Genomic DNA, 11864 nt, shown 5'->3' on the forward strand with positions numbered 1-11864 from the left:
GAAACTAGAGAATCATTCATAAGAATAGGTGCAATATACCAATTAGGGAAACATTAGAGGATTCGACAGACCTGATCTCATCTCTTTCCATATTTTCTTAATCAATCTTTATTTTCTGTTACTTGATTTCATAAAATCAAACCAAATCTACTGCCTAGTGGCAAAACAAAATAACCTTTACACATCCTATTTAATAACGCGATTGAATTATTGAGATTAACACAGTCCTTGTGGGAACGATATTTTTTACTACTTCGATAGTTATTGGTACACTTTCCAATTATCTATCACAAGCTTATAAGCTATTCGCTATTCAGTGCATGATGTTTGGTCTTTATTAGATAGAAACCGGTCCCCTCAGTGCACTCTAGTGATTAAAGCTTGCCTCATTAATATCATTAATATAATTTGGTTTAGAAGGAATCATATCAGATTCCAAGACAAATCTTTGTATTGGAAATCTGTTATAAGTCTCATAATTTCGCAAACGTCTATTGCTGGTAACAATACTAACAAATCTGCTAGAGGAGATATGCGGGAATTTAGCATCCTTAAGGCTCTTAAAGTTACTATCAGACCCCCTAGAGCTCCCAACATTAAGGAAGTTATTTGGTCACCTCTTATGGTATCTTGGATAAAAGTAAACACTGATTGTGCAACCACAAAGAATCCTTTGAAAGCTTCTGCATGAGGTATTTTTCGAAACTCAGAAGGCATTTGCAAATGTTTTTTTTCTCAATTCTTAGGTCCTCAAAACGCCTTGTACGTAGAGTTGATAGCTGCCATGACGACAATTGAAATTGCGCATCTCAAAGGCTTTCATAATGTATGGATTGAATTTGATTCCCAATTGGTTATTCTGGCTTCCAAATCTATTTCTGTGGTACCTTGGAATCTAAGAAATAGGTGGTATAATTGTAAAGTTAGATTAAGAAATATGAGGTTTTTTGTGTCCCATATTTATAGAGAAGGTAATGTTTATGCAGATGGCCTTGCAAACCTTGGTCTTACTTTGCCTTCCTCTGAATTATTTTGGTCAGATACTATCCCTGATTTCATTAGGGGAGAGTACACTAGGTTGGGAATGCCCAATTTCAGATTTAACACCTTTTGAAAAGGTTTTAGTATAGTCTCCATTTTCTTTTATTTTTTTACTCTTTTTTGGTTATATATTGAATGATGCTCTTTGAATCAGTTAAAAAAAAATATTCGCTATTCGTTATAAGCTCATTTTTTGGCCTTACCAAACAGACCCTTAGTCTATCAAATTTTTAACTTAACAATGATATTTTTTAACAACTAGAACCATGACCCGTGCTGACGCACGGGTCTTATTTTCATGTAGAATAAGTCATAATAAATTTAACAATAAGCCGTAAAACATAAAGAGTACAAAATTTATGATGCATTCCAAGCCATGAATCATAGGAATAGTAGAACTTTAATACTGTTAAATAATTGAAAGTACACAACCTAGGGAAAATTGTCAAGCATAAATAGTTAACAATGAAGAATATTAATTTCGGTCAATCCTTCCAAGTACACAATTTAGGATACATTGCAAAAAACTTCGTGATAAACTACATTAGAAGTTACATCAGTGTCTTCACCATTGATAAGTGTTTAAAAGTGATATATTTCATATAGGAGTTTAGGCATTTTAGTGACTTGTTTTTCAAGATTCTCCATGGAAAACTCCAAATATTATGCAAATATGTCATATATGCTTTTGAGCCTTATTCTACCCAATTTATGCAGGAAATGACAAGCAAGGTACAAGAAAGAAGATTTTGAACCAAAGGTAGGACGCTTTCGCGTCCTATGGACGCTTAAGCGTCCACAATGTCGTATGCAACTCATTGCACGCTTTAAGGACGCTTTAAGGACGCTTTTCATGATTCAAGTAGGACGCTTTCGCGTCCTCATCACGCGAAAGCGTGCAAGCTCAAGAGGCAAACCGTCCTAGGACGCTTTCTGCACGCCATTAGCACGCGAAAGCGTGCTCATCTACTTATGCCAGAAGATATTTTCACTGCATACGTGGCAGCTTGCTATTGGTCACTGGGAGATTTTTGTGAAGGACGCTTAAGCGTCCGTAGGACGCGAAAGCGTCCAACACGAGTGCAGCCCCTTTTAAATAGATTTTTTACCTCTCTTTTAGGATTAACTATTATTCCATTGTTATTTTTCATACATTCTAGAGAGAGGTTAGAGCTATTTCAAAGAGAGAAACACAAAGCAATTGGTTTAGGAGTAGATTCAATTCAAGATCGCTTTGGACACGAAGGATCTTGACATGGAATCTTCATCTTTCTTCATCTCTTGCATAGTTTACATGTCTATGTGTAGCTATCATCTACTTGTAGTATTGAGGTAATCAAACAAGCTATTATGTAATCTTTTGATCTTTTAATGTATAAGGTTCTAGCTTAATGATTCAATATTGTTGTTATTCTTGTGTTTAATGCTTTCAAAGAGATTCAAGATGATTTGGACACGAACTCTTGAATCTAGAACTAGAATAACAATCTATCTTATGTTATATCACTCTTGACAAGTTTGTAAACCTTTGATAATTACTTTTAATCAAGATTTTAATGCTTTCGAATACTTAATCAGGCTGGACACGGTCGATTAAGTTATCCGATCGACTTTGTTATCGTTTAAGGGATTTGGACACGAATGTTTAAACGATAATTTAGAAATAACGATATCGCTTTGGACACGAAGGATGTTGTAGAAATGATTGTGATAATATTGGTTATAAAGCTAGAGTCTGTTAATCGATCGAGAGATTGCTGCTGTTATGCTTGCTCGTTATCTTATACCGCAAGCGAAATAGTTCGATCTCATCTCGTTTTTACTTTTATGTCGTTTAGGAACATAGTTTTACAAACAAACAACTTATACTCGATACCTTAATGTGAACTATTGTGAAGACGCTTATGATATACGCAACTCCCTGTGGAGACGATATTAAAATACTTACTTTGTTTGATGCAAAATTACTACATCAAAATGGCGCCGTTGCCGGGGAGTAGCGGATAATTTCATAAGTATCGAAACAATTTTGTCATGTTAAGCAATTTTGCACAAAAACTGGTTCTTGTAAATTTGTTGTACATATATACACCGATACTTTCTTTAATGTTACTAATCACTTGGTCAAGTCGATGTGTCCAATCGAGAATTCAAAGGAATCTTAGAAAAGAAGGTCGTGTTGGCATCACGAATAGATTGGTCATTAAAGCTTGATGAGGCATGTGAAAGTCGTGCCACTTGCCCGTTGAACTAGAGCACAAAGAGTTTTGTGCGCACAAAGCTTTTTGATTTTTTAATTTTGACCAAGAGTAAGTGGGCGAATAGAGGAAGGTTCAAATACAACAATGCGGAGAAATGCGCGACAAGCGTTGAATCCTCTAAAGTGTACAAGGAGAAGGTGAGCGCTATCATGGCAAGAGGATTGTGAAACAAAACTTTGAGCCCGGACAAATGGTGTTACTGTGTAACTCATGATCTCGGTTAATCCTGGGAAAGTTCAAGTCTATGTGGTCTAATCCGTTTACAATCAAAGAAAAAAAGGCCTTATGGAACAGTAGTGTAGAAGTTCCAATGACAAAGTCCGACTGGACGGGGAATGGGTAAAGATTGAAGCCCTACTTCGGTGGTGAAATTGATCGGAATATGTCGACGATTTCACTAATCGAACCGTGATTTCTTCAAAGATAAAGGCGTCGAGCTCATGACGTAAAACAAGCGTTTGCTGGGAGGCACACCCAGTTTTGTAAGTATTTTTATGTTATGCATTTAGTTTTAGTCATTTAGCAATCAAAGCAAGAATTGTAAAAAGCAAAATTTTGAGCATACTTGGGAGGACGCTTTCGCGACAGGAGGTCGCTTAAGCGTCCTACGCATTGGTTTGAAAAAAAAAACATAACGTTTTCCAAGGGGATTAACTCCCCTTAACCACACACACTCACCCACTTCCCTCTCATTTTCGGTTACACAACACAAAAACAAACTTCTCACTTTTCTCTCTTCACAAACACAAACCTAATTTCATTTTGTCAAATCCAAGTCACTCACTCAAAGATTTGTGCATTCATTCTCTTTCATTTGAATCTCTTTTCACAAGATTTGACAGGTTTGTTGCTCCTTCCCATTTTCTTGCTCTTAATTAGAAAACACATACATGCTTCATGCATTTGTAGAAAGGCTAGGGTAAGGCTAGATTTTTATGATTAGAGACTGTGTACTAGGAATCTAGTGGTGAAAAGAATCAGTTTTGAATCAAATTGCCATGAACATTCAATTTTTGGAATGGTGACCCATTTTGAATCTTTTGAAAAAATTTAGGGTTTGAATGGTTCATGTGCAAATTTCTTGATCACTAGTGAGTTTTAGAGACTTAGGAAGTTTAATGTTGTCAAAAATATGCTGGATTGGTGTTGTGTTGGAATTTTGGGATGAAATTATGCAGGTGCAGATGGAGGACGCTTTTCATCAGTTCTGAGGACGCTTAAGCGTCCAAGAAGCGTGCAAATGGCAGAGTCTTCATGATAGCACGCTTTTGAGGTCGCTTAAGCGTCCCAAAAGCGTCCTCCCCCCAGTCATTTATTTTTCTGTGCTTTTCAAATCTGTTTAACTAGGTTGATTCCATTTGTGTTCTAATTGAATTTTATCATATGTGTATGGACTTTCCTGGTTGTTTTGCAGATGGCACCTAAAAACAAAACCACCGGCACCAAACGAACTAGAGGTTCCACTTCCGGAACCATTGAGCGTTCCATACCCGTACCACGTATTTTTGACCGTAACCGGTACTCTTCCGGGAAACATCTCATGAGGTACAATGAATTGAACAAGGGCACCTGGCACGAGAAAACCTTCAACATCAACCCGGCTGGCAATTATGCCCACATCCTTAACATGATAACATCTAGGAAGTGGGATAAACTTTTGACACCTGAAACCCAAATCAACCCAGACATTGTGCGAGAGTTTTACGCCAATGCTTTACCCAATTGTGAGAAAACGGATATGGATGCTAGGTTCACATACACTAGTTTTGTTAGGGGTACCAATGTGAGGTTTGACCGAGACACCATTAACACATATCTCGGTAACCCCCTAGAGCTTGACCCACCCGAGGATCCTACTATCCCCACCCTTTGTGCCTATGGAGAGATGGAGCGAGACAAAGATTACAGCTTTAGGCAAATAGCCAGAGACATACTCTTACCAGGGAAAACTTATAACAAAGGAAAAAAGAGCCACGAGTATACAACCGCTAATTTTAGGGGCATGAAACTTGAAGCTGGTATTATGTTCCAATTCTTGGTGCATAATGTCGTGCCCAGGAGTCATGTCACAACCACACCTATGGCTGCCCTACCTTTGCTTTGGCACATTATAAAAGGAGGACAAGTAGATATTGCCCGAATTATTTCTGACCAAATGAAGCATGTAGCCTTGTGTGGTTACATAGGCAAGCTCTCTAAGCTATCTTTCCCCGGATTTCTTATGGGTCTACTGAAAGACCAGGGTGTAGAAATTCCTGAGCCCCGAGTTGAAAAGATCAAAGAAATGGTTGATGATCGATACATTTTCATCCACTCCCAACGACTAGCTGGACTGTTACAACATGAGCCCGAGCCAGAGCATGCACCAGGCCAAGAAGAGGAGCACGAGATACCTCAGGAGGAGGAGCATCCGCATGATATACCACATCAGTCTGCTTCTTTTGATTTTGCAGCTTTTCAGTCCTACATGGCTCAGTACGAGCAGCGAGCCGTAGAGAGAGCTCAGAGGCAGGAACAACGGGACATTCATATGATGGACCAAACAGCTGCTGTCTTTCGCAGCAATCAGGGTATATATCAGCATCTCTTGGATCCGGCAGGTTTCACTCTCACTTCTGCAGAGTATTTGGAGTATTGCAGATGGCCTGGGGACAGGCCAATTTACCCAGGAGGGGGCAGTGGTGCAGATTTTGGTGGCACTCAGGGTGATGATCATGACATGGATGATGATGATGCGGCAAACTGACCGCATCAGCTTGTATTTTTAGTGATGCTTTGATATTTCTGCTTTGACTATTTATGTTTATGTTTTTATGTTGATGTTGGAACAATTTAAATGCTTTTGTACTTATACTTTTTGAGCACGGTTTCGAGTGTTCAACATTTTGGTTTAGTTAAATTTCATTTTGGGTTAAATAACTTAGCTTGTTGTTTGGTTTTTAACTTAGTGCTTTGGATGAAAATTTTTGTTTAATCTTGCTTGTGTTTCGTCAAAAGAAAGAGTGCTCATGAACATCAAAGTTTAAAGTGCTCCAAGGAGCCAATGTTTGAGCAAAAGCAGGTGAGTGATAATGTTATTAATTGTGAGAAAGCGCAAAGCCAAGGTATTAGTTTCCCGTTATTCTAGGTTTTTACTAAGAATTTGAAACTTGTACTTTGCACACAATGTATCTCATTTAATTCTTGTCATAAACATAAATATTTATGAACCACTTAGTACTTAGCCTAAATGTGAGGTAACTTCAAACTGTTGTATATATATGCTGGAGACCGATACTCACTGTCTAACTTGTTTTAGTTATGTTAAATCTGATAATTATTTTGAATTGTTTGAAAGCATGGAAAGGATCAAGGCACTTTTTGAATTGAGAGTAACCTACTTGACCACATAAATCCTACCTGTGAGAAGAGCGAGTATCTGATACCCCAATCTGAGCCAAATGAATCAAGTCCTCAAACATGAACTGTCAATATTCATAAGCACAATGCTTATTGAATTTGCCTGAAATTTTTCAAAAATCCAGTTCATGGTTGAATCTTATAGGACTTTGATATTTTTACTTTGTTGAACCCTTAACCTTTTTGTACTTTGTCCCTTGCCTTAGGATAGGGGAACATTCAATTAGAGTTTTGTTGTATTCAAGTTGGGGAGAAAAAGGAGGCATTATATGTCAAGTTTGTGGTGAAATTGTTAGAATAACCTGACAACATAGAATCAAAGAAAAAGTTGTACATTTGATAAAGAAAAGAAAAGAAAAGAAAAAAGAAGAAAAATAAAGTACAAAATCAAAAATAGAATAAGTTGTCAAGGTTATTAGTTTGATTGTTAATCACCAAAGGTTGTAATTATTGGTAGGGAAGATATTGGATTTCAAGTTGTATTACAAAGAATGTTCCTCTTTGATAGGCTTTCTGATCAATTGCCCCACATATGACATTTCTTTTGTAGCCCGGCCAAGTTATAACCCTTGCAAGACCTTTTGATCCATGCTTTTATGCTTTTTGAGACGATATTTGGATGGACACCTAACTTAAATAGGATGTTAGCATGATTGTTGGATGTGTGTTCATTACCTCACTTATTGTTATCATAGTATTGCATTTACTTTTAAAGAAGTGTGTTAGGTGTGGTTCATAGATAGTTATGTTTATGTTTTGAAGTTTATGATGTATAGTTTGTGCTTAGGACATATTTCGCATTCTTAGTTTGCACCTAGAGTAGCGGAGGACTTCATGCTTGCCAGCGCGATCATTTTTGAATCACCATTTGTTTAAATTTTTGTTTTGAATAGTTTGACACCATGTTAAAAACCTTGTCCAAAGCCTTGTTAGTTTCCTTTTCAATTGATTTGTTTGAGGACAAACAAAAAGCCAAGTTGGGGAGAGTTTGATAAGTGTTTAAAAGTGATATATTTCATATAGGAGTTTAGGCATTTTAGTGACTTGTTTTGCAAGATTCTCCATGGAAAACTCCAAATATTATGCAAATATGTCATATATGCTTTTGAGCCTTATTCTACCCAATTTATGCAGGAAATGACAAGCAAGGTACAAGAAAGAAGATTTTGAACCAAAGGTAGGACGCTTTCGCGTCCTATGGACGCTTTCGCGTCCTATGGACGCTTAAGCGTCCACAATGTCGTATGCAACTCATTGCACGCTTTCAGGACGCTTTAAGGACGCTTTTCATGATTCAAGTAGGACGCTTTCGCGTCCTCATCACGCGAAAGCGTGCAAGCTCAAGAGGCAAACCGTCCTAGGACGCTTTCTGCACGCCATTAGCACGCGAAAGCGTGCTCATCTACTTATGCCAGAAGATATTTTCACTGCATACGTGGCAGCTTGCTATTGGTCACTGGGAGATTTTTATGAAGGACGCTTAAGCGTCCAACACGAGTGCAGCCCCTTTTAAATAGATTTTTTACCTCTCTTTTAGGATTAACTATTATTCCATTGTTATTTTTCATACATTCTAGAGAGAGGTTAGAGCTATTTCAAAGAGAGAAACACAAAGCAATTGGTTTAGGAGTAGATTCAATTCAAGATCGCTTTGGACACGAAGGATCTTGACATGGAATCTTCATCTTTCTTCATCTCTTGCATAGTTTACATGTCTATGTGTAGCTATCATCTACTTGTAGTATTGAGGTAATCAAACAAGCTATTATGTAATCTTTTGATCTTTTAATGTATAAGGTTCTAGCTTAATGATTCAATATTGTTGTTATTCTTGTGTTTAATGCTTTCAAAGAGATTCAAGATGATTTGGACACGAACTCTTGAATCTAGAACTAGAATAACAATCTATCTTATGTTATATCACTCTTGACAAGTTTGTAAACCTTTGATAATTACTTTTAATCAAGATTTTAATGCTTTCGGATACTTAATCAGGCTGGACACGGTCGATTAAGTTATCCGATCGACTTTGTTATCGTTTAAGGGGTTTGGACACGAATGTTTAAACGATAATTTAGAAATAACGATATCGCTTTGGACACGAAGGATGTTGTAGAAATGATTGTGATAATATTGGTTATAAAGCTAGAGTCTGTTAATCGATCGAGAGATTGCCGCTGTTATGCTTGCTCGTTATCTTATACCGCAAGCGAAATAGTTCGATCTCATCTCGTTTTTACTTTTATGTCGTTTAGGAACATAGTTTTACAAACAAACAACTTATACTCGATACCTTAATGTGAACTATTGTGAAGACGCTTATGATATACGCAACTCCCTGTGGAGACGATATTAAAATACTTACTTTGTTTGATGCAAAATTACTACATCAACCATCATCATCAGATATTAATATCTTCAAACCTTCTCTTGAAGTAACCCTGGAAATTTGACGCTGACAGGAAATAAGTAGAAATATAACAATGTTTTATAATTTAATTAAAATAAAAAATCCCTACCAATAACCTTCTCCTCCTCTGTGCAACTCAATACGTCCTTTGGTGAATTTTGAGTGACCCATCATAGTTAACTTGTGCTTATGACTTATAAGCTTAAAGGGGCCATCATTGAAACCAACAACAACACTGTCAAGAACGTATGCACATCCTTCTGTCACCATTTTCTGGAATTTGGACACCAAATCTCTTCGTACAGTTGCCTGCATCCGATCACCCTAGAAAAACCCCAAAAACAAATTAAAGCACAGTTAGCAAAAATGCTTATCGAAACAATTCAGGAGCGGTTTCATAACACTTGTAAGGAGACACAAAACCAACCTTGTCATCAACCAAGAGGATGTTCATGAAAGTGATGTCGTTAGGATCCTTCTTAGATGGTATACACCATACATGAGAGACGCGCACTTTCATCTTAAGATCTCTTTTCCCACCAGTTACAGCCAAAAGGTTTGTGTAAGCGTTGGCCATAACTGCAACAGACAAAAGCAATATACGATTTCTTAATCTATGGAATGTTGCAATTGAGAATTCAGAAACATAAGTTATTACTTACAGGAAATCATCCACAACAATCACGTAAAAATGGGAAGCAGCCAATAAATACAGGTTTCCTGAATTTGTAATGTTGACTTTGCATAATCAAAGAAAATTGAAGGTGGCAGCATCAGTGGCGCATCAGAAGGGGAATGTGGAGTGCGTTATTTCACGAAACAGATTTCAATGCACACAATGAAAATGTGTTATAGTGGCTTACAAAATATCTCTTATGGTGGGAGAATTATTTCAAACGATAAATTAATGAAAAATTAGGTACGTTGGAAATTTCCTCAAGAATTATGTTAGGATTAAATACGTTGAGTTAAACGGTAATTCCATTTAAATCATGGTCCCATCGAAAAAAAAGAAAATTGTGTTATAGTGCGAAGCCAATAATTTTTACGGCGGTATACTTATTTTTAACATTAACCATTATGAAAAATTACTTGCTCTTAAATTTAATTTGAACACGGTGCTGTTTTTTTTTTATTATGCAATCTTGTGGCCTTTTTTTTTTCTAAAGAAATTTTCAACCGTGTGGTTTTAATACTATTTAATGTATAATTGATTGGTTCTAATACTAAAGAAATTGTGTTATAATGTTAATAAATATACAATTGATTGTGTGTTATTTTATTTCCATTATACAATTTTCTGTGTTATTTATTCACATTTCAAATTTGGGATGGCAATTAATATGCAATCGTGTGTTATTCTATTTCAAAAATTAAATTAATATGCAATCATCTTATAAATGGAATTTTTCAACCGTGCGTTTTTATAGCTAATAAATATACAGTTGATTGTGTGTTATTTTATTTCCATTATACAATTTTGTACGTAATTCACAGGTCTAATTTTCAAGCTCGTGTTTTTTTTTTGTTTTAATGGTATCGTGTGTTATACTATTTTCAATGTACCTAATTCACATTTCAAATTTGGGATGACAGTTAATATGCAACCGTATGTTATTTTTATAGACTAAAATTCAAATAATATGCAATCGTGTTATAATGGCGTGTATTAAGGGTGAGGAGGTCAAACCTACACATAAATGTGTTATTATGGCTTGTATTAAGGGTGAGGAGGTCAAACCTACACATAAATGCTTGAGAAAGAGCAGGAAAAATCTAGGTTAGTTTTAGAGTTAGGGTTAGCTTGACCTGACAAGCTTTAGTAAGTAAGATGAACAATATAATTTTTCAATATAGATGATTTTTATAATATTATTTTAATTTATAATTAAAGTTCAAAAGTTTAACCCCCTAACTCGTGATCCGCAAGTTGTGATTTTCTTTTGTAATATTCTTTTTGATTATTAAAAAAAAAAAACTTAATAAATCAAAAAGCAACCTCTTCTAGGGAAGCATAGCTTGAAAGAAAGAAGAGGGTCGAGTGAGGCCACCATTGCCTTAGGCCCACCCCTCCCTTTGTTTTTAAATGTGATTAAACTAATTTGTCCGCAATATAAATTAATCGATGGATATCACATGAGAAGCAAGTCTTGAAACAACATAACTTTAAATAAAATTATTTTGATGCACACATATAAACATTTAAAAGAAAAAATTACTTCGTTATAAATTGATTGAATGATTTGATATTTTACACAGATTAAGAAATTACACATTTCTTGTCTAGAAGGTGCTTGTGCTAACACTTAACTTATATATATATATATATATATATATATATATATATATATATATATATATATATATATGTTTTGCTAGGAGACACCTTTTATGAAGGTGTCTTTTAGCAAGTTATTCTATGAGCATTTGTTAAAAGACACCAACTAATTTTTATGAAGGTGTTTTTTAGCAAAGTTATAACTAAAAAATGGAAATCACACCTTGAGGTGTGAATTGCTAAAAGACACCTTCATGGGTGGCTTCTAGCAAAGTTATAACTAAAAAGTGGAAATCACACCTTGAGGTGTGGATTGTTAATATCTGATTGGCTTTTAGTGCTAGTGGGATATTGTGGGAGTAAGCCTTAATAGTCAATATGTATTGATTGAATTTAACTTTTATCATGATAATAATAATAATAATAATAATAATAATAATAATAATAATAATAATAATAATAATAATAATAATAA

The 11864-nt window shown here is 35.6% G+C and overlaps 2 protein-coding genes across 2 annotated transcripts; one reads left to right on the top strand and one right to left on the bottom strand.

Annotated features, from left to right (window-relative positions):
- Window positions 1-4716: 4716 nt before the first annotated feature.
- On the top strand, window positions 4717-7028 carry LOC146906793 (uncharacterized). The gene has a single exon (XM_085728959.1). It carries the CDS (start codon window positions 4717-4719, stop codon window positions 6046-6048), a length of 1332 nt encoding a protein of 443 aa, XP_085585085.1. The 3' UTR covers window positions 6049-7028.
- Window positions 7029-9216: 2188 nt separating this feature from the next.
- On the bottom strand, window positions 9217-9688 carry LOC146906794 (uncharacterized). The gene is made up of 2 exons (XM_085728960.1): window positions 9539-9688; window positions 9217-9435 (listed from the first exon to the last, which is right to left on the bottom strand). The coding sequence occupies exons 1-2, from the start codon at window positions 9686-9688 to the stop codon at window positions 9217-9219; spliced, it is 369 nt and encodes a 122-aa protein (XP_085585086.1).
- Window positions 9689-11864: the final 2176 nt, after the last annotated feature.

Source organism: Medicago sativa, chromosome 7 (genome assembly GCF_051527215.1).
Source record: "Medicago sativa cultivar Bolivia chromosome 7, Bolivia_mono, whole genome shotgun sequence".
In the NCBI taxonomy this organism is placed as follows: domain Eukaryota; kingdom Viridiplantae; phylum Streptophyta; class Magnoliopsida; order Fabales; family Fabaceae; genus Medicago; species Medicago sativa.